Source organism: Oncorhynchus mykiss, chromosome 28 (genome assembly GCF_057628025.1).
Source record: "Oncorhynchus mykiss isolate SJ-2025 chromosome 28, ASM5762802v1, whole genome shotgun sequence".
NCBI lineage: Eukaryota > Metazoa > Chordata > Actinopteri > Salmoniformes > Salmonidae > Oncorhynchus > Oncorhynchus mykiss.
This window is the reverse complement of record NC_143049.1, coordinates 43,315,001-43,338,596: the sequence shown is the minus strand read 5'-3', so window position 1 is coordinate 43,338,596 and position 23,596 is coordinate 43,315,001. Positions and strand designations below refer to the sequence as shown.

The 23,596-nt window shown below is 44.3% G+C and overlaps 1 protein-coding gene across 1 annotated transcript in view; it reads left to right on the top strand.

Annotated features, from left to right (window-relative positions):
* The first annotated feature begins 9,015 nt into the window (after window positions 1–9,015).
* The window catches only part of si:ch211-106k21.5 (uncharacterized), a 17,029-nt gene continuing 2,448 nt past the window's right edge, over window positions 9,016–23,596 (top strand). Inside the window, exons 1-2 of the mRNA XM_021590132.3 lie at window positions 9,016–9,431; window positions 22,276–23,596. The exon at window positions 22,276–23,596 is cut by the window's right edge and continues 2,448 nt beyond it. Coding sequence (XP_021445807.3) covers window positions 9,419–9,431; window positions 22,276–23,567 — 1,305 coding nt within the window. The 5' untranslated portion in view covers window positions 9,016–9,418 and the 3' untranslated portion in view covers window positions 23,568–23,596. The remainder of the gene's footprint in view (window positions 9,432–22,275) is intronic.

The following is a 23,596-nucleotide window of genomic DNA, read 5'->3' as shown; positions in this document are numbered from 1 at the left end:
GGTTCGTGCATAAAGATAGATAGAGGTCTTATCTTTATATCTGTGACATTATAGAGTCTGTGACAGCATGGGTAGCCCCACTGAGGCTACAACCCAGAGGAATACCCACCCGGTTGACTACCTAAAAAATGGATGGCGGAAGCATGGTGAAAGCTCTCAACGGCGCTTCCTGTGCTAAAATAGGCTTTTCGGCCACTAGAGTCTCTATCCTTCTCTATGGGTCCGTTCTAGCTCAGCGTCTCGTCAGCAACACTAAAAAAGTACTTCCAGTTCACGGAATTTCTGATTTTAAAATAAAAGTCCCTCCCGTAATAGTAGAAACGTATAATTAACCTGTATTTATTCATAATGTATGAAAAATAATTGTCTAAACATTAACAATGATAACTATTTGTTCATTTTTTAAGTGACATTTGCGTTAAATGTGGGATTTAAAACATGTTCCAAGGTCAAATAAATTCCCCCAATGCAAATCATTGTATATGTATTACATGTTGGATTATAGAGAAAAAAAATATTATTTGTGCCAATGTAAAAGTGGAGTTTGTAGAATCTATATATGGTGTCATTTCATGGGGCTCTGAATAATACGGAGTGCTGCTGGCCTAGGTCCCAGAGGTCTGGTTTTGGTGGAGGGACTGGAGGGGGCAGGCAGCAGGGTTAGGTCAGGGAGTGGTCAGGGGGAGAAGGGGGCAGGTAGCAGGGTTAGGTCAGGGAGTGGTCAGGGGAAGAAGGGAGGAGGCAGTAGGGTTAGGTCAGGGAGTGGTCAGGGAGTGGTCAGGGAGTTGTCAGGGAGTTGTCAGGGAGTGGTCAGGCAGTGGTCAGGCAGTGGTCAGGGAGTTGTCAGGGAGTGGTCAGGGAGTTGTCAGGAAGTGGTCAGGGAGTTGTCAGGGAGTGGTCAGTGAGTTGTCAGGGAGTTGTCTGGGAGTTAACAGGGAGTGGTCAGGGAGTTGTCAGGGAGTTGTCAGGAAGTGGTCAGGGAGTTGTCAGGGAGTTGTCAGGGAGTGGTCAGGGAGTGGTTAGGGAGTGGTCAGGGAGTGGTCAGGGAGTGGTCAGGGAGTTGTCAGGGAGTTGTCAGGGAGTGGTCAGGGAGTTGTCAGGGAGTGGTCAGGGAGTTGTCAGGGAGTGGTAAGGGAGTTGTCAGGGAGTTGTCAGGGAGTGGTCAGGGAGTGGTCAGGCAGTGGTCAGGGAGTTGTCAGGGAGTGGTCAGGAAGTGGTCAGGGAGTTGTCAGGGAGTGGCAGGGAGTTGTCAGGGAGTGGTCAGGGAGTGGTCAGGGAGTGGTCAGGGAGTTGTCAGGGAGTGGTCAGGGAGTGGTCAGGGAGTTGTCAGGGAGTGGTCAGGGAGTGGTCAGGGAGTGGTCAGGGAGTTGTCAGGGAGTGGTCAGGCAGTGGTCAGGGAGTTGTCAGGGAGTGGCAGGGAGTTGTCAGGGAGTGGTCAGGGAGTTGTCAGGGAGTGGTCAGGGAGTTGTCAGGGAGTGGTCAGGCAGTGGTCAGGGAGTTGTCAGGGAGTGGTCAGGGAGTGGTCAGACACAGAGACCTCTATGATCATGCTGTTACTTCGAGTAATTCTGTTTTGCAGCTCAATGAAAAGACTGATCAGGCATTTTGGAAGGAAGTTGCCCATGTACTGTTGTCCTGCAGCTAGGGGAAGGAGTAGGCAGCGATAGGAAGGTGGTGAGGCAAGATGCCATGTACTGTTGTCCTGCAGCTAGGGGAAGGAGTAGGCAGCGATAGGAAGGTGGTGAGGCAAGATGCCATGTACGGTGCTGTTGTCTGTGGTAATTGAGTTATAAGAAGGAGTGGTTAAGGGTAGATCTAGTGCTTTAGTAGGAGATGACTGTACTGATGGTGATGCTGTTGTCTGTGGTAATTGAGTTATAAGAAGGAGTGGTTAAGGGTAGATCTAGTGCTTTAGTAGGAGATGACTGTACTGATGGTGATGCTGTTGTCTGTGGTAATTGAGTTAACTGTGGAGATGACTGTACTGATAAAGGCATAGATCATAAATGCTGTTGAACCACCAAATTTGAGACTTAAATTGTATGGTGGTTGTGATGTTGGGTAGCTCCAGAAAGTTAAGAATTGCCCCAAAAAAAGGGGGGGGGGGGGGGCAAATAAAATACATGTTTGGATTATCATGCTGTTTCCATGGCAATACATATTGTCATGCAGCATAAATAAACATGTCTGTTTCCATGGCAATCCACGCTGTCATGCAGTATAATGAAACATTGCTGTTCCCATTGCCAACACTTTGCAATGGCCAACCGGAACAACCATTGTCACTCATCATTGTGTCAAAACTCTTACGAGTATTTTGAACAAGAATAGAGGTAACATTCAAGGTCTTGTTAATGAGGCTGAGGAACAGGTTGAGATGACCAACCCTTTGAGGCCAAATGTAATGAGATAGGAGGTGAAGATGACAGTACAAAGTCATTGCTACACAGTCAAAGACAGTAAACTAATTTATATTTAATCACCAATCAATAACAGAGTGGGGAGGAGAAATACAGTGAAAGATACAGTTGAAGTCTGAAGTTTACATACACCTCAGCCAAATACATTTAAACTCAGTTTTTCACAATTCCTGACATTTAATCCTAGTATAAATTCCCTGTCTTAGGTCAGTTAAGATCACCACTTTATTTTAAGAATGTGAAATGTCAGAATAATAGAACAGAGAACGATTTATTTCAGCTTGTATTTCTTTCATCACATTTCCAGTGGGTCAGAAGTTTACATACACTCAATTAGTATTTGGTAGCATTGCCTTTAAATTGTTTAACTTGGGTCAAACGTTTCGGGTAGCCTTCCACAAGCTTCCCACAATAAGTTGGGTGAATTTTGGCCCATTCCTCCTGACAGAGCTGGTGTAACGGAGTCAGGTTTGTAGGCCTCCTTGCTCGCACTCGCTTTTTAAGTTCTGCTCACACATTTTCTATAGGATTTTCTATAGGGCTTTATGATGGCCACTCCAATACCTTGATTTTGTTGTCCTTAAGCCATTTTGCCACAACTTTGGAAGTATCTTGGGGACGTTGTACATTTGAAATACCCATTTGCGACCAAGCTTTAACTTCCTGACTGATGTCTTGAGATGTTGCTTCAATATATCTACATACTTTTTCTACCTCATAATGACATCTATTTTGTGAAGTGCACCAGTCTCTCCTGCAGCAAAGCACCCCCACAACATGATGCTGCCACCCCCGTGTTTCACAGTTGGGATGGCGTTCTTTGGCTTGCAAGCTTCCCCCCTTTTCCTCCAAACATAACGATGGTCATTATGGCCAAACAGTTCTATTTTTGTTTCATCGGACCAGAGGACATTTCTCCAAAAAGTACAATCTTCCTCCCCATGTGCAGTTGCAAACCGTAGTCTGGATTTTTTTATGGAAGTTTTGAAGCAGTGGCTTCTTCCTTGCTGAGCGACCTTTCAGGTTATGTTAATATAGGACTCGTTTTACTGTGGATATAGATACTTTTGTACCTGTTTCCTCCAGCATCTTCACAAGGTCCTTTGCTGTTGTTCTGGAATTGATTTGCACTTTCGCACCAAAGTACGTTCATCTCTAGGACACAGAACGTGTCTCCTTCCTGAGCGGTATGACGGCTGTGTGGTCCCATGGTGTTTATTCTTGCGTACTATTGTTTGTACAGATGAACGTGGTACCATCAGGCATTTGGAAATTGCTCCCAAGGATGAACCAGACTTGTGGAGGTATACAATTATTTTCTGAGGTCATGGCTGATTTCTTTTGATTTTCCCATGATGTCAAGCAAAGAGGCACTGAGTTTGAAGGTAGGCCTTGAAATACATCCACAGGTACACCTCCAATTGACTCAATGATGTCAATTAGCCTATCAGAAGCTTCTAAAGCTATGACATCATTTTCTGGAATTTTCCAAACTGTTTAAAGGCACAGTCAACTTAGTGTAGTAAAATTCTGACTCACTGGAATTGTGATACAGTGAATTATAAGTTAAATAATCTGTCTGTCAACAATTGTTGGAAAAATGACTTGTGTCATGCACAAAGTAGATGTCCTAACCAACTCGCCAAAACTATAGTTTGTTAACAAGACATTTGTAGAGTGGTTGAAAAACTATTTTTAATGACTCCAACCTACAATGCCTTGCGAAAGTATTCGGCCCCCTTGAACTTTGCGACCTTTTGCCAAATTTCAGGCTTCAAACATAAATATATAAAACTGTATTTTTTTGTGAAGAATCAACAACAAGTGGGACACAATCATGAAGTGGAACAACATTTATTGGATATTTCAAACTTTTTTAACAAATCAAAAACTGAAAAATTGGGCGTGCAAAATTATTCAGCCCCTTTACTTTCAGTGCAGCAAACTCTCTCCAGAAGTTCAGTGAGGATCTCTGAATGATCCAATGTTGACCTAATGATGATAAATACAATCCACCTGTGTGTAATCAAGTCTCCGTATAAATGCACCTGCACTGTGATAGTCTCAGAGGTCCGTTAAAAGCGCAGAGAGCATGAAGAACAAGGAACACACCAGGCAGGTCCGAGATACTGTTGTGAAGAAGTTTAAAGCCGGATTTGGATACAAAAAGATTTCCCAAGTTTAAACATCCCAAGGAGCACTGTGCAAGCGATAATATTGAAATGGAAGGAGTATCAGACCACTGCAAATCTACCAAGACCTGGCTGTCCCTCTAAACTTTCAGCTCATACAAGGAGAAGACTGATCAGAGATGCAGCCAAGAGGCCCATGATCACTCTGGATGAACTGCAGAAATCTACAGCTGAGGTGGGAGACTCTGTCCATAGGACAACAATCAGTCGTATATTGCACAAATCTGGCCTATGGAAGAGTGGCAAGAAGAAAGCCATTTCTTAAAGATATCCATAAAAAAGTGTTGTTTAAAGTTTGCCACAAGCCACCTGGGAGACACACCAAACATGTGGAAGAAGGTGCTCTGGTCAGATGAAACCAAAATTGAACTTTTTGGCAACAATGCAAAATGTTATGTTTGGAGTAAAAGCAACACAGCTCATCACCCTGAACACACCATACCCACTGTCAAACATGGTGGTGGCAGCATCATGGTTTGGGCCTGCTTTTCTTCAGCAGGGACAGGGAAGATAGTTAAAATTGATGGGAAGATGGATGGAGCCAAATACAGGACCATTCTGGAAGAAAACCTGATGGAGTCTGCAAAAGACCTGAGACTGGGACGGAGATTTGTCTTCCAACAAGACAATGATCCAAAACATAAAGCAAAATCTACAATGGAATGGTTCAAAAATAAACATATCCAGGTGTTAGAATGGCCAAGTCAAAGTCCAGACCTGAATCCAATCGAGAATCTGTGGAAAGAACTGAAAACTGCTGTTCACAAATGCAACCTCACTGAGCTCGAGCTGTTTTGCAAGGAGGAATGGGAAAAAATGTCAGTCTCTCGATGTGCAAAACTGATAGAGACATACCCGAAGCGACTTACAGCTGTAATCGCAGCAAAAGGTGGCGCTACAAAGTATTAACTTAAGGGGGGCTGAATAATTTTGCACGCCCAATTTTTCAGTTTTTGATTTGTTAAAAAAGTTTGAAATATCCAATAAATGTCGTTCCACTTCATGATTGTGTCCCACTTGTTGTTGATTCTTCACAAAAAAATACAGTTTTATATCTTTATGTTTGAAGCCTGAAATGTGGCAAAAGGTTGCAAAGTTCAAGGGGGCCGAATACTTTCGCAAGGCACTGTAAGTGTATGTAAACTTCCGACTTCAACTGTATATAAGATGGTGAGGAATGGGTTATACAGCAAAATAAACCCAAAACACTGTTTTGTTTCTGTAAATCACCAAATAACAGTAAACGATTCATGATACATTTGACATTTGTGCCAATTTGGTATCACTTCAATTCGGCCTATCTCCAGATAGTGTTTTACTTGCTATATTGTATTTACTTTGCCACCATGGCATTTTTTTTGCCTTTTACCTCCCTTATCTCACCTAATTTTCTCACATCATATTTAGACTTGCTTCTACTGTATTATTGACTGTATGTTTGTTTTACTCCATGTGTAACTCTGTGTCGTTGTTGTGTGTCGAACTGCTTTGCTTTATTCTTGGCCAGGGCGCAATTGTAAATGAGAACTTGTTCTCAACTAGGCCCACCTGGTTTAAATAAAGGTAAAATAAAATAAATAAACAGTCAAATCCATGTGGAATCTGCTACTTTTCTTTTCTGTGCCACTCAGAATCATTTCCAGTTCATGTACAGCCATTGCAAATATGAATTTAGTCTTAAAAGGGGCTTTGACACATTGATACATTATATCGCTAAGTGACAACAAAGTGACATTAAACAGAATGGTACAGAGAATTTAAAGGAGCCTCAGGTTTTAAACCTGGTCATCTCTGAATCAGATGAACGGTATGTAACAGGAGAGGTTGACGTGGTCATCTCTGAATCAGATGAACTCTATGTAACAGGAGAGGTTGACGTGGTCATCTCTGAATCAGATGAACGGTATGTAACAGGAGAGGTTGACGTCTAAGTAAGGATAAACTGAAGTGTGTTTTGTCAGATGAGGCTAAATTCAGGTTTAACACTCCAACACTCCAAATAACAGTGTGTTTACTTAGACTCGTGAGGAATGGGAGAGGGACCATTTGGAGAGAAGTGGGAGGTTATTCAAAAAGTTATCATAGATAGGCCTACAGTTACCATGGGTAGGCCTACAGTTACCATGGGTAGGCTTACAGTTACCATGGGTAGGCCTACAGGTACCATGGGTAGGCATACAGTTACCATGGGTAGGTCTATAGTTACCATGGGTAGGTCTATAGTTACCATGGGTAGATCTATAGTTACCATGGGTAGGTCTATAGTTACCATGGGTAGGTCTATAGTTACCATGGGTAGGTCTATAGTTACCATGGGTAGGTCTATAGTTACCATGGGTAGGTTTATAGTTACCATGGGTAGGTCTATAGTTACCATGGGTAGGTCTATAGTTACCATGGGTAGGTCTATAGTTACCATAGGTAGGTTTATAGTTACCATGGGTAGGTCTATAGTTACCATGGGTAGGTATATAGTTACCATGGGTAGGTTTATAGTTACCATGGGTAGGTCTATAGTTACCATGGGTAGGTCTATAGTTACCATGGGTAGGTATATAGTTACCATGGGTAGGTCTATAGTTACCATGGGTAGGTATATACTCCGAGGGCCCTCACCTCCTCCCTGTAGGCCGTCTCGTCGTTGCTGGTAATCAAGCCTACCACTGTAGTGTCGTCCGCAAACTTGATGATTGAGTTGGAGGCGTGCATGGCCACGCAGTCGTGGGTGAACAGGGAGTACAGGAGAGGGCTCAGAACGCACCCTTGTGGGGCCCCAGTGTTAAGGATCAGCGGGGTGGAGATGTTGTGACCTACCCACATCACCTGGGGGCGGCCCGTCAGGAAGTCCAGTACCCAGTTGCACAGGGCGGGGTCGAGACCCAGGGTCTCGAGCTTGATGACGAGTTTGGAGGGTACTATGGTGTTAAATGCTGAGCTGTAGTCGATGAACAGCATTCTCACATAGGTATTCTTCTTGTCCAGATGGGTTAGGGCAGTGTGCAGTGTGGTTGCGATTGCGTCGTCTGTGGACCTATTTGGGCAGTAAGCAAATTGGAGTGGGTCTAGGGTGTCAGGTAGGGTGGAGGTGATATGGTCCTTGACAGGGTCAGGGTTCCATAGCCGCAGGCAGAACAGTTGAAACTGGAGCAGCAGCACGGCCAGGTGGACTGGGGACAGCAAGGAGTCATCATGCCAGGTAGTCCTGAGGCATGGTCCTAGGGCTCAGGTCCTCCGAGAGAGAGAAAGAAAGAGAGAAAGAGAGAATTAGAGCATACTTAAATTCACACAGGACACCGGATAGGACAGGAGAAGTACTCCAGATATAACAGACTGACCCTAGCCCCCCCGACACAAACTACTGCAGCATAAATACTGGAGGCTGAGACAGGAGGGGTCAGGAGACACTGTGGCCCCATCCGATGATACCCCCGGACAGGCCCAAACAGGAAGGATATAACCCCACACCACTAGAGGGATATCTTCAACCACCAACTTACCATCCTGAGACAAGGCCGAGTATAGCCCACAAAGATCTCTGCCACGGCACAACCAAAGGGGGGGGCGCCAACCCAGACAGGAAGATCACATCAGTAACTCAACCCACTCAGGTGACACACCCCTCCTTGGGACGTCATGAAAGAGCACCAGTAAGCCAGTGTCTCAGCCCCTGTAATAGGGTTAGAGGCAGAGAATCCCAGTGTCTTCCCTCTGAATCAGAGAGGTGTAGGGGGGCTGCCTTAATCGACATCCACATCATCGGCGCCCGGAGAACAGTGGGTTAACTGCCTCGCTCAGAGAACTGCCTCGCTCAGAGAACTGCCTCGCTCAGAGAACTGCCTCGCTCAGTGAACTGCCTCGCTCAGGGAACTGCCTCGCTCAGGGAACTGCCTCGCTCAGGGAACTGCCATGCTCAGAGAGCTGCCTCGCTCAGTGAGCTGCCTCGCTCAGAGAGCTGCCTCGCTCAGAGAACTGCCTCGCTCAGGGGCAGAACGTTAGATGTTTTGCCTTTTGGTTAAGGGCTCAACTCTCCTACCCACCAGGCTACCTGCCGCCCTAGTTAAACTGTACATACAACTTTGAACAGTTATTATTTTCCTAAATAAACAATATATTGCTTGTATGTTCTGGCAACTCAGTGATTGGGATCATTGTGATGATACATTTAAACGTCTTTGCCACATTGGTTTTTGGATGTGAACTGAATTGTCCCTAGTGGTATCCTCCAACCATCCCATCTAGCGGTGAAAGGAGGAAAAACACGTACTTCAACAGAGGATTTGGAACTTGACGTTTAAGACGTATCCGTCGACGACCACCAGAGGGCGCTCTACTACTAGGCTACAATATTACTGGGGCGCGGTATAGTACCATTAACTATACCGACTGTGTTTAAAAGGAAAGTTATTGCTCTTTTAGCATGAACTATACCGACTGTGTTTAAAAGGAAAGTTACTGCTCTTTTTTCCTATGTCAATGTTTCAGTCACGCACCTACCGTGCGCGCACACACACCCTCAAATAAGATTTCCACATTCCGTTTAAAGTTGTTGTCCAACTGCATTGCTGGGAGGCAGGGACAGAGACACACCCATAGGGAAAATACCCAGGAGAGTGCGGCGATGGTGAATCTGTCGTTACTAAGTCACTCCGTTATTTAGGTTGACGTGATGACGAGGTCGTGGCTGCCGTCCCTGCTGTAGGCTAGTCGTTTTACAGCGGGATACATGCTGGCTGTGGCGGACCGGTTGACAGTCGTGTCGGTAAGGCTATGTGCATCTACTGAAGACGGAGGCAACAGGTTGCAACCATGGGCGTTAAAGGTAAGATAAATATCACATTCATTCAGGGTCGCTACAATTATTATAAAAGTTTATTTTGCCATATGTGAAATGGGGGAATAGGAAAAAGTGAATATTGTTGTTAATTTATTCTTTATTAGAATACAGTTTTGTCATATTTATATTACTCAGTGATATAATTTAAAATAGGCTAAGTGTGCTGCGTCTTTAAGTCGTTTGTTTCTTTTTAAAGTAACTTGTTATTGCTGTAACTAGGTGTAACCATTTGGTTGATAAGCAGAGGGAATGACTGTGTTGCACAGCTGATTAGTTTAATCTAACATTCAGTCAAGTCTTGTATTAAATTTAATCTGCCCTACGTTTAAAAAGGTGAAGAAAAAAAACACACCAAAAAAGAGTGATGCAAATTTTGCATAGCCTATACAGTCTGAAAAAACTCACCGAGAGAGAATGTAACAGCTCACATTGTTCCAGAATGAGATCACCTGAGAATAAACCTCACCTCCTTTCCTCTCTTCCTTCTTCCTTGCCTCTCCTCCTTTCCTATGCTCTCTGTCTCTCTGTACACATCTCTTGACTACAGTAACACAGTACACACATAACAATGTCTCTCTGTAGGCCTACACACCAGAAGATCTCTCTCTCTCTAGCCATTCTACACACACACACACACACACACACCCTAAGATAAGATCTCTCTCTACCTACTCTACACACACACACACACACACACACACACACACACACACACACACCCTAAGATAAGATCTCTCTCTACCTACTCTACACACACACACACACACACATACAATGATCTGTCACTCTACACACACCCTAAGATATTTCATGAACACATACTCTAAGATACACTCTATATACAACAGCATGTGGACACCCTTTCAAATTAGTGGCCACACTATTTAAAAATATAAAGAAATCGAGCACACAGCCATGCAATCTCCATGAACAAACATTGACAGTAGAATTAATAGAATAGAATGGGCCTTACTGAAGAGCTCAGTGTTTTTCAACGTGATCAACGCAATCGTCATAGGATGCCACCTTTCCAACAAGTCAGTTCGTCAAACTGGGGGGCCGCTCTGCCCTGCTCGAGCGGCCTTGGTCAACTGCAAGTGCTGTTATTGTGAAGTGGAAACAACAAGGAGCAACAACGGCTCAGTTGTGAAGTGGTAGGCCACACAATCTCACAGAACGGGACCGCCAAGTGCTGAAGCACGTAGCGCGTAAAAATGGTCTGTTCTCAGTTGCAACACTCACTACCGAGTTCCAAAACGCCTCTGGAAGCAATGTCAGCAGAAGAACTGTTCGTCGGGAGCTTCATGAAATGGGTTTCCATGGCAGAGCAGCCGAAGATCACCATGCGCAATGCCAAGCGTCGGCTGGAGTGGTGTAAAGCTCACCGCCATTTGGACTCTGGGTTTGGCGGAGGAGAAATACTGGTCTGGGGCTGTTTTTCATTGTTCGGGCTAGGCCCCTTAGTTTCAGTGAAGGGAAATATTAACGCTACAGAATACAATGACATTCTATACGATTCTGTGCTTCCTACTTTGTGACAACAGTTTGGGAAAGGCCCTTTCCTGTTTCAGCTTGACAATGCCCCCGTGCACAAAGCAAGGTCCATACAGAAATGGTTTGTCGAGATCGGTGTGGAAGAACTTGACTGGCCTGCACAGAGCCCTGACCTCAACCCCATCGAACACCTTTGGGATGAATTGGAGCCAGGCCTCATCGCCCAACATCAGTCCTCGACCTCACTAGTGTTCTTGAGGCTGAATGGAAGCAAGTCCCCGCAGCGATGTTCCAACATCTAGTGGAAAACCTTCCCAGAAGAATGGAGGCTGTTATAGCAGCAATGTTCCAACATCTAGTGGAAATCCTTCCAAGAAGAGTGGAGGCTGTTATAGCAGCAATGTTCCAACATCTAGTGGAAAGCCTTCCCAGAAGAGTGGAGGCTGTTATAGCAGCAAAGGAGGGGACCAAATCCATATTAATGCCCATGATTTTGGAATGAGATGTTGGACAAGCAGATGTCCACATACTTTTGGTCATGTGGTGTATGAACACTCCCAAATACCTCCCCTGAGAATTCTCACTCTGCTCCTGAATCACTCTACTGTAGACATACTCGAAGACGAGACATTCCCCAGAAACAAACTGTTTAGATAATGCCAAGTGAGTGTGCCGTTGAAATAGACAAGCGGGTAGGCCTGCTGCTGCTTGCCCAAATGGCACCCTATTCCCTATATAGTGAACTACTTCTCATCAGGGCCAATAGGGAATAGGATGGCATTTTGGGACGTTACACTGTTGACGTGCTGTTTCATAGCAGGCAACATAGTACATTAGTCATCCACAACCTTTGACCTCAGTGAGACACTTGAGTCCCAAATGGTGCCCTAATCCCTATATAGTGCACTACTATAGCACCCTAATCCCTATATAGTGCACTACTATAGCACCCTATTCCCTATATAGTGCACTACTATAGCACCCTATTCCCTATATATTGCACTACTATAGCACCCTAATCCCTATATAGTGCCCTACTATAGCACCCTAATCCCTTTATAGTGCACTCCTATAGCACCCTATTCCCTATATAGTGCACTACTTTTGACCAGAAAAGTACATAGGAAATATGATGCCATTAGGGACACAGTCCACGACTGGGATTTCCAAACACACAGAGACACCCTCATCAGTCATTACGGTGCTATTTCCCTCATCAGTCAATACGGTGCTATTTCCCTCATCAGTCAATACGGTGCTATTTCCCTCATCAGTCAATACGGTGCTATTTCCCTCATCAGTCAATACGGTGCTATTTCCCTCATCAGTCAATATGGTGCTATTTCCCTCATCAGTCAATACGGTGCTATTTCCCTCATCAGTCAATATGGTGCTATTTCCCTCATCAGTCAATACGGTGCTATTTCCCTCATCAGTCAATACGGTGCTATTTCCCTCATCAGTCAATACGGTGCTATTTCCCTCATCAGTCAATACGGTGCTATTTCCCTCATCAGTCAATACGGTGCTATTTCCCTCATCAGTCAATACGGTGCTATTTCCCTCATCAGTCAATACGGTGCTATTTCCCTCATCAGTCAATACGGTGCTATTTCCCTCATCAGTCAATACGGTGCTATTTCCCTCATCAGTCAATATGGTGCTATTTCCCTCATCAGTCATTACGGTGCTATTTCCCTCATCAGTCAATACGGTGCTATTTCCCTCATCAGTCAATACGGTGCTATTTCCCTCATCAGTCAATACGGTGCTATTTCCCTCATCAGTCAATACGGTGCTATTTCCCTCATCAGTCATTACGGTGCTATTTCCCTCATCAGTCATTACGGTGCTATTTCCCTCATCAGTCAATACGGTGCTATTTCCCTCATCAGTCAATACAGTGCTATTTCCCTCATCAGTCAATACGGTGCTATTTCCCTCATCAGTCATTACGGTGCTATTTCCCTCATCAGTCAATACGGTGCTATTTCCCTCATCAGTCATTACGGTGCTATTTCCCTCATCAGTCATTACGGTGCTATTTCCCTCATCAGTCAATACGGTGCTATTTCCCTCATCAGTCAATACGGTGCTATTTCCCTCATCAGTCAATACAGTGCTATTTCCCTCATCAGTCAATACGGTGCTATTTCCCTCATCAGTCAATACAGTGCTATTTCCCTCATCAGTCAATACGGTGCTATTTCCCTCATCAGTCATTACGGTGCTATTTCCCTCATCAGTCAATACGGTGCTATTTCCCTCATCAGTCATTACGGTGCTATTTCCCTCATCAGTCATTACGGTGCTATTTCCCTCATCAGTCAATACGGTGCTATTTCCCTCATCAGTCAATACGGTGCTATTTCCCTCATCAGTCAATATGGTGCTATTTCCCTCATCAGTCATTACGGTGCTATTTCCCTCATCAGTCAATACGGCGCTATTTCCCTCATCAGTCAATATGGTGCTATTTCCCTCATCAGTCATTACGGTGCTATTTCCCTCATCAGTCAATACGGTGCTATTTCCCTCATCAGTCATTACGGTGCTATTTCCCTCATCAGTCAATACGGTGCTATTTCCCTCATCAGTCATTACGGTGCTATTTCCCTCATCAGTCAATATGGTGCTATTTCCCTCATCAGTCAATACGGTGCTATTTCCCTCATCAGTCAATACGGCACTTTGCCTGTTCTGTTCTATGACAAAACCCAGACCGCAGCTTTCCTGTCGTATAATCGTACCACGGAACAGATGTTGAAATATTATCAATCACTCCAACCTTTAGACTCTGTTGCCATGGCTATCAGAGTCACTAAGGATGTAGCTCCATATTCCCCATGTAGTCCACTACTATTAACCAGAGCCCTATAACCCTAAAAGGAATAAGGTGCAAGCTAATGTCAGACCAGAGCATTAGGCTACACATGGGTGGGTTAACTAGTATCAGACCAGAGCATTAGGCTACACATGGGTGGGTTAACTAGTCAGACCAGAGCATTAGGCTACACATGGATGGGTTAACTAGTCAGACCAGAGCATTAGGCTACACATGGATGGGTTAACTAGTATCAGACCAGAGCATTAGGCTACACATGGATGGGTTAACTAGTCAGACCAGAGCATTAAGCTACACATGGATTGGTTAACTAGTCAGACCAGAGCATTAGGCTACACATGGGTGGGTTAACTAGTATCAGACCAGAGCATTAGGCTACACATGGGTGGGTTAACTAGTCAGACCAGAGCATTAGGCTACACATGGATGGGTTAACTAGTCAGACCAGAGCATTAGGCTACACATGGATGGGTTAACTAGTATCAGACCAGAGCATTAGGCTACACATGGATGGGTTAACTAGTCAGACCAGAGCATTAAGCTACACATGGATTGGTTAACTAGTCAGACCAGAGCATTAGGCTACACATGGATGGGTTAACTAGTCAGACCAGAGCATTAAGCTACACATGGATGGGTTAACTAGTCAGACCAGAGCATTAAGCTACACATGGATTGGTTAACTAGTCAGACCAGAGCATTAAGCTACACATGGATTGGTTAACTAGTCAGACCAGAGCATTAAGCTACACATGGATTGGTTAACTAGTCAGACCAGAGCATTAAGCTACACATGGATGGGTTAACTAGTCAGACCAGAGCATTAAGCTACACATGGATGGGTTAACTAGTCAGACCAGAGCATTAAGCTACACATGGATGGGTTAACTAGTCAGACCAGAGCATTAAGCTACACATGGATGGGTTAACTAGTCAGACCAGAGCATTAAGCTACACATGGATGGGTTAACTAGTCAGACCAGAGCATTAAGCTACACATGGATGGGTTAACTAGTCAGACCAGAGCATTAAGCTACACATGGATGGGTTAACTAGTCAGACCAGAGCATTAAGCTACACATGGATTGGTTAACTAGTCAGACCAGAGCATTAAGCTACACATGGATGGGTTAACTAGTCAGACCAGAGCATTAAGCTACACATGGATGGGTTAACTAGTATCAGACCAGAGCATTAAGCTACACATGGATTGGTTAACTAGTAGGCCTAACGTGGATCTTAATGTGGACTCTGTTGAACCACACTGTTAGCACACATTTAAATCACTTCAACAACAAATTCCTGGAATTGCTGTTGGATAAGGTTAGGTGACTGGTGAAGTGATCGTTGCTGCATGATACAGGGTCTGATGTGGCTCTGAAGGTTGAACTGTTAAACAGGTACGGTATATATGACCACTAATCACAGCGTTAGCAAACATCATAGCACTCTTACTTAAAAAAAAAAAGATGGAGGGGATTCAACAAGGAATCCCTAGATTCAGTACAGTGTCCCTACTGATCAAGTGATTGTTTGTTGTGTTGATACAACAGGGAAGTTGTTTTGGTTCAAGGGGTCCACAACCCAACCTCTCAGTGACTGTATGTTGACCTGATCAGATAGTTTCAAATCAATGATGAGGTGAATAAATGACCAGCCTGTCTGGTATCTAGACTGTTGGAAAGCCTTCAGAGCCCCGTAGCAGATACACATAGATCAATCAGGTTATCAATGAATGTGTGTTAAATACATCACAATGAAATCTGCTTCAGTCAGAATAGTTCTGCATATAATACTGCAACTTCTTTCCATTCTCAGTTATCTTTCCATTCTCAGTTATCTTTCCATTCTCAGTTATCTTTCCATTGTAATAGATTGTAGCAGAACTTTGAGGCCTATTTTTGTAGTCCTGAGTTTCAACAAAGCCTTTCCATAAAGCTGTGAAGGATGCAAATGATACTGAGTATAAATAACAAGAGGCCGATGTGCATCCCAAATGCCACCCTATTCCCTATGTAGTGTACTCTGGGCTTTGGTCAACGGTAGCGCACTATATAGGGAATAGGGTTGCATTTGAGGCTAGATAAAACAGTGACTTGTCACAGTCCTCAGTCTCTTTGGGATACCGTCTTTGATAGAGACAGTGTTGAATAATGCTTCACTCTTTGTAAACAAATACACTTCCTCCCTCAAACTCCCCTGTGTTTTTCCTAAGAAAATACCCCCAAAATACACGTCCTCATGTTGGTAAATAATTACGATGTAGTTCCATCTGGATGTACTGTGACCAGCAGGCAAAGACCGGATACCATAGCCTGTTGGAGCACATGGTTAACGTACGGTCCTCTCTGAATGCAAGGTTTGATCCTAGCCAAGCTGTAACACACAGTAACCTGTGTAGTGCATCAAATGTAGTCATACATTTTAGTGTTTACATCAGACTATGAAATGAATGAGTTCATTAACCCACCTCTCACATGCCCAGGGTACACTCTGGGTCCCGACCCATAGTTTAGAAACCCTGTTATAGTTATAGAAACCCTGTTATAGAAACCCTGTTATAGTTATAGAAACCCTGTTATAGAAACGCTGTTATAGAAACCCTGTTATAGAAACCCTGTTATAGAAACCCTGTTATAGAAACCCTGTTATAGAAACGCTGTTATAGAAACCCTGTTATAGAAACCCTGTTATAGAAACCCTGTTATAGAAACCCTGTTATAGAAACCCTGTTATAGAAACCCTGTTATAGAAACCCTGTTATAGAAACCCTGTTATAGAAACCCTGTTATAGAAACGCTGTTATAGAAACCCTGTTATAGAAACCCTGTTATAGAAACCCTGTTATAGAAACCCTGTTATAGAAACCCTGTTATAGAAACCCTGTTATAGAAACCCTGTTATAGTTATAGAAACCCTGTTATAGTTATAGAAACGCTGTTATAGAAACCCTGTTATAGTTATAGAAACGCTGTTATAGAAACCCTGTTATAGAAACCCTGTTATAGAAACCCTGTTATAGTTATAGAAACCCTGTTATAGAAACCCTGTTATAGTTATAGAAACCCTGTTATAGAAACCCTGTTATAGAAACCCTGTTATAGAAACCCTGTTATAGAAACCCTGTTATAGAAAACCTGTTATAGAAACCCTGTTATAGTTATAGAAACCCTGTTATAGTTATAGAAACGCTGTTATAGAAACCCTGTTATAGAAAACCTGTTATAGAAACCCTGTTATAGAAACCCTGTTATAGTTATAGAAAACCTGTTATAGAAACCCTGTTATAGAAACCCTGTTATAGTTATAGAAAACCTGTTATAGAAACCCTGTTATAGAAACCCTGTTATAGTTATAGAAACCCTGTTATAGTTATAGAAACGCTGTTATAGAAACCCTGTTATAGAAACCCTGTTATAGAAACCCTGTTATAGAAACCCTGTTATAGTTATAGAAACCCTGTTATAGAAACCCTGTTATAGTTATAGAAAACCTGTTATAGAAACCCTGTTATAGTTATAGAAACCCTGTTATAGAAACGCTGTTATAGAAACCCTGTTATAGAAACCCTGTTATAGTTATAGAAACCCTGTTATAGAAACCCTGTTATAGTTATAGAAACCCTGTTATAGAAACCCTGTTATAGAAACCCTGTTATAGAAACCCTGTTATAGAAAACCTGTTATAGAAACCCTGTTATAGTTATAGAAACCCTGTTATAGAAACCCTGTTATAGAAACCCTGTTATAGAAACCCTGTTATAGAAACCCTGTTATAGAAAACCTGTTATAGAAACCCTGTTATAGAAACCCTGTTATAGAAACCCTGTTATAGAAACCCTGTTATAGAAACCCTGTTATAGAAACCCTGTTATAGAAAACCTGTTATAGTTAAAGAAACCCTGTTATAGAAACCCTGGTATAGTTATAGAAACTCTGTTCTAGTGATTGAAATCCATTCTCATTATACAGCTAGTGTACAGCCGTATTACTGCTAGTCACAGCCTCACAGGTGACAGACAGGTGTTTTCTCTCTACAGCTCAGTGGAATCAAATACAACCTGGGTTAAAAAGTAAGGGTGGGCAATCTTCCACTCTGGTCTTCCATCTCTCTTTTAGAGAGCCAGTCAGCCAGTCTGCTGGGTTGTTGGGGAGTTCCTGTCTTCTCTTCCTGTTCTATTGTTGTTGAGGAAGAGTGACATCATATCCACACACAGATACAGGCTTTCTCTCTGTCTTTCTGCCAGCCACACAGATACAGTCTTTCTCTCTCTGTCTTTCTGCCAGCCACACAGATACAGTCTTTCTCTCTCTGTCTTTCTGCCAGCCACACAGATACAGTCTTTCTCTCTCTGTCTTTCTGCCAGCCACACAGATACAGGCTTTCTCTCTCTGTCTTTCTGCCAGCCACACAGATACAGGCTTTCTCTCTCTGTCTTTCTGCCAGCCACACAGATACAGGCTTTCTCTCTGTCTTTCTGCCAGCCACACAGATACAGTCTTTCTCTCTCTGTCTTTCTGCCAGCCACACAGATACAGTCTTTCTCTCTCTGTCTTTCTGCCAGCCACACAGATACAGTCTTTCTCTCTCTGTCTTTCTGCCAGCCACACAGATACAGGCTTTCTCTCTCTGTCTTTCTGCCAGCCACACAGATACAGGCTTTCTCTCTTTCTGCCAGCCACACAGATACAGGCTTTCTCTCTCTCTTTCTGCCAGCCACACAGATACAGGCTTTCTCTCTTGTCTTTCTGCCAGCCACACAGATACATGCTTTCTCTCTCTCTTTCTGCCAGCCACACAGATACAGGCTTTCTCTCTCTCTTTCTGCCAGCCACACAGATACAGGCTTTCTCTCTCTCTTTCTGCCAGCCACACAGATACAGGCTTTCTCTCTCTCTTTCTGCCAGCCACACAGATACAGGCTTTCTCTCTCTGTCTTTCTGCCAGCCACACAGATACAGGCTTTCTCTCTCTCTTTCTGCCAGCCACACAGATACAGACTTTCTCTCTCTCTTTCTGCCAGCCACACAGATACAGGCTTTCTCTCTCTCTCTTTCTGCCAGCCACACAGATACAGGCTTTCTCTCTCTGTCTTTCTGCCAGCCACACAGATACAGGCTTTCTCTCTCTGTCTTTCTGCCAGCCACACAGATACAGGCTTTCTCTCTCTCTTTCTGCCAGCCACACAGATACAGGCTTTCTCGCCCCCTTTTCCTACCTGTTTAAAATACGTTTTTTAGAGTCCGTTGAGAGAGAGTTTTTTTACAGTCCGTTGGGAGAGAGAGTTTTTTAGAGTCCGTTGGGAGAGAGAGTTTTTTAGAGTCCGTTGGGAGAGATAGTTTTTTAGAGTCCGTTGGGAAAGATAGTTTTTTAGAGTTAGTTGGGAGAGAGAGTTTTTTAGAGTCAGTTGGAAGAGAGAGTTTTTTAGAGTCCGTTGGGAAAGAGAGTTTTTTAGAGTTAGTTGGGAGAGAGAGTTTTTTAGAGTCCGTTGGGAGAGAGAGTTTTTTAGAGTCCGTTGGGAGAGAGAGTTTTTTAGAGTCCGTTGGGAGAGAGAGTTTTTTAGAGTCCGTTGAGAGAGAGTTTTTTTACAGTCCGTTGGGAGAGAGAGTTTTTTAGAGTCCGTTGGGAGAGAGAGTTTTTTAGAGTCCGTTGGGAGAGATAGTTTTTTAGAGTCCGTTGGGAAAGATAGTTTTTTAGAGTTAGTTGGGAGAGAGAGTTTTTTAGAGTCAGTTGGGAGAGAGAGTTTTTTTAGAGTCCGTTGGGAAAGAGAGTTTTTTAGAGTCCGTTGGGAAAGAGAGTTTTTTAGAGTCCGTTGGGAGAGAGAGTTTTTTAGAGTCCGTTGGGAGAGAGAGTTTTTTAGAGTCCGTTGGGAGAGAGAGTTTTTTAGAGTCCGTTGGGAGAGAGAGTTTTTTAGAGTCCGTTGGGAGAGAGAGTTTTTTAGAGTCCGTTGGGAGAGAGAGTTTTTTAGAGTCCGTTGGGAGAGAGAGTTTTTTAGAGTCCGTTGTGAAAGAGAGTTTTTTAGAGTCCGTTGGGAAAGATAGTTTTTTAGAGTTAGTTGGGGGAGAGAGTTTTTTAGAGTCAGTTGGAAGAGAGATTTTTTTAGAGTCCGTTGTGAAAGAGAGTTTTTTTAGAGTTATTTGGGAGAGAGAGTTTTTTAGAGTCCGTTGTGAAAGAGAGTTTTTTAGAGTTATTTGGGAGAGAGAGTTTTTTTAGAGTCCGTTGGGAGAGATAGTTTTTTAGAGTCCGTTGGGAGAGAGAGTTTTTTAGAGTTATTTGGGAGAGAGAGTTTTTTTAGAGTCCGTTGGGAGAGATAGTTTTTTAGAGTCCGTTGGGAGAGAGAGTTTTTTAGAGTCCGTTGAGAGAGAGAGAGTTTTTTAGAGTCCGTTGGGAGAGAGAGTTTTTTAGAGTCCGTTGGGAGAGATAGTTTTTTAGAGTCCGTTGGGAGAGATAGTTTTTTAGAGTCCGTTGGGAGAGTTTTTTAGAGTCCATTGGGAAAGAGAGTTTTTTAGAGTCCGTTGGGAGAGTTTTTTAGAGTCCATTGGGAAAGAGAGTTTTTTAGAGTCCGTTGGGAGAGAGAGTTTTTTTAACTATAAAGAAGCTTTTGTTGATCACCTTTCATTTAAATTTGTCCAGAATACCCTTCACAAGTCAGATGGAGAAGACGGTCAGGATTTAGGATCTGTTGACCATTACAGAGTTGGTTCTGTTGACAGACAGACAGACTCAACACAACAACAATATACTACAGACAACAGACACAATACAGTAGACAGACCTGAGAGGTGGACGTCTGATCCCCAGCGTTCTGCGTCGCCAGGCTGACGGCCTCCCAGACTTGTCAACAACCAGCCAGGAGCCTCAGAAGGGTTGCTACAGGGGTTGCTGGGTAACAGATTCCTGGTTATATCTCTGTGGAACAACAAATAGCATGTCACTCTGGGAGGGAGAGAGGCCCAGGACAGCAACACAATTAGACCCAACCAAATCTTGAGAAAACTAAAAGATAATTACTTGACACATTGGAAAGAATTAACAAAAAAACAGAGCAAACTAGAATGCTATTTGGCCCTAAACAGAGAGTACACAGTGGCAGAACACCTGACCACTGTGACTGACCCAAACTTAAGGAATCATTTGACTATGTACAGACTCAGTGTGTCAAGTTCTGACCTTAGTTCCTTTGTTTTGTCTTTGTTTTAGTATGGTCAGGGCGTGAGTTGGGGTGGGAAGTCTATGTTTGTTTTTCTATGTTGTATTTTACGTTTGGCCTGGTATGGTTCTCAATCATTTTGTTTAGTGTTCAGTTTTGATTATATTAAAAATCATGAACACTTACCACGCTGCACCTTGGTCCTCACCTTCTTCCACCGACGACGGCCGTTACACAGTGAGCATAGCCTTGCTATTGAGAAAGGCCGCAGTAGGCAGACCTGGCTCTCAAGAGAAGACAGGCTATGTGCACACTGTCCTCAAAATGAGGTGGAAACTGAGCTGCACTTCCTAACCTCCTGCCCAATGTATGACCATATTAGAGACAAATAATTCCCTCAGATTACACAGATCCACAAAGAATTAGAAAACAAATCCAATTTTGATAAACTCCCATATCTACTGGGTGAAATACCACATTGTGCCATCACAGCAGCAAGATGTGTGACCTGTTGCCACAAGAAAAGGGCAACCAGTGAAGAACAAACACCATTGTAAATACAACCCATATTTATGCTTATTTATTTTATCTTGTGTCCTTTAACCATTTGCACATTGTTACAATACCGTATAAAGACATAGTATGACATTTGAAATGTCTTTATTCTTTTGGAACTTCTGAGAGTGTAATGTTTATTTTTACTGTTTATTTCACTTTGTTTATTATCTACTTCACTTGTTTTGGCAAAGTTAACATATGTTTCCCATGCCAATAAAGCTCTTAAATTGAAAGTGAATTGAGAGAGAGAGAGAGGGAGAGGGAGGGAACTGCACTGGCCAACTTTGTAATCACAATCATGACACAATGTCTGTCTGTCTCTCTCTCCTCTCTCCTCTCTCTCTTCTCTCTCTCTTCTCTCTTCTCTCTTCTCTCTTCTCTCTCTCCTCTCTCATTGTCTGTCTCTCTCTTTCTCTCTCTCTCTCTCTCTCACCTCTCATCTCTCTCTCTCCTCTCTCATTGTCTGTCTCTCTCTCTCTCTCTCTCTCCTCTCTCCTCTCTCTTCTCTCTTCTCTCTCTCCTCTCTCATTGTCTGTCTGTCTGTCTCTCTCTCTCTCGGCCCTCCCTCCTCTGTCTGTCTCTCTCTCTCTCTCTCTCTCTCTCTCTCTCTCTCTCTCTCTCTCTCTCTCTCTCTCTCTCTCTCTCTCTCTCTCTCTCTCTCTCTCTCTCTCTCTCTCTCTCTCTCTCTCTCTCTCTCTCTCTCTCTCTCTCTCTCTCTCTCTCTCTCTCTCTCTCTCTCTCTCTCTCTCTCTCTCTCTCTCTCTCTCTCTCTCTCTCTCCAGAGATGTTCTCTCAGTGGGCCCTACTGTTGCTGTGTACTCTCCCTGTGATGACCATCCACTCAGAGGGATGTCAGTGTCCAGGAGCCACCATTTTGGCCCAGTTTCCCTCTGTCCTCCCCGCTGAGGCCTGCTGTCTGAACTACTCCGGCTCAACGTTCGGCCATGTTCGCTGGACCATGCTCACCAACAGGACCAGACTACAGCTCCTGGACCTGTCTCACTGTACCATCACTCAGATAGACCTGGAGGACACAGAGACCACACTCTCTCCTCTCCAGGAGGTCTATCTGGGTCACAACAGACTGACCTCCATCCCAGGGAACTTCCTGTCAGATCTGCCCAGCCTGAAGGTGCTGGAGCTGGGCATGAACCAGCTGAGGGAGCTGCCTGAGGATTTCCTCAAGGGATCTGACGGCCTTCAGGAGCTAGATCTCAGGGGCAACCTCCTCCGTTCTCTCCCCACCTCTGTGCTGTCTCTGCGGGGTCTGGAGAGGCTGGAACTGGTGGACAACCCCTGGGACTGCTCTTGCTCCCTGGTGGAGGAGCTGGACAACAACAACACCAGCCTGCAGGGCATCGTGGGTAACATCACCTGCGCATCTCCTCGGAGCCTTGCTGGGCGGCTCGTGTGGTCGGTGGCACCTGGTGACGTCTGCCGCCCACCAGGGCTCACGGCACTTTTCATCCTCCTGCCCCTCTTCATCCTCCTCGGCCTCGTCCTCTGCTGGTGCTGTGGGAGGAAGAGGAAGACGAAGGAGAAGCCGGCCTTCGGCTCCTCCAAGAAGAAGGCCTCCCACTCTCATTCACCCAACGGTCACCACCACCACCATCGATCCAAGCCCCCAGCAGGCGGAGGAGGGAGTAACTACCCCACGGCGGGGGACAGCAGCAGGAAGGAGATGTTGAAGGACCAGCTCCTCCTGCGACCTGCCTCCACCCTTCTTGGCTCCACTAGGGACATCTATGAGGAGGTGGAGATTAAAGTAGAATCTGTGGAGTCCCTCTCTCACTCCCTCCCCAACTCCCCTCCCTCTCCTGGGTCCTCCTCCCAAACAGAGGGTCCCGAGCTGGACCTGGGCGGACAAGCAGAGCTGGATGCAGTGAGTGTGACGGAGGTGATGAAGGACTCAGCAGACAGGGAGAAGGCTTATATGACCCAGTCCACTGAATACTACAGTCTGGTGCCAGGGATGGACCTGGACGACTCAGATCATGCCCCGGACTATGCCTCGGATCAGGCCTCGAACCACGCATCAGACCACGCAGAGTACGAGAGTGTTGACCTGTCGTGAGAATGGACATAGATTCGCTAGAAGGAGTG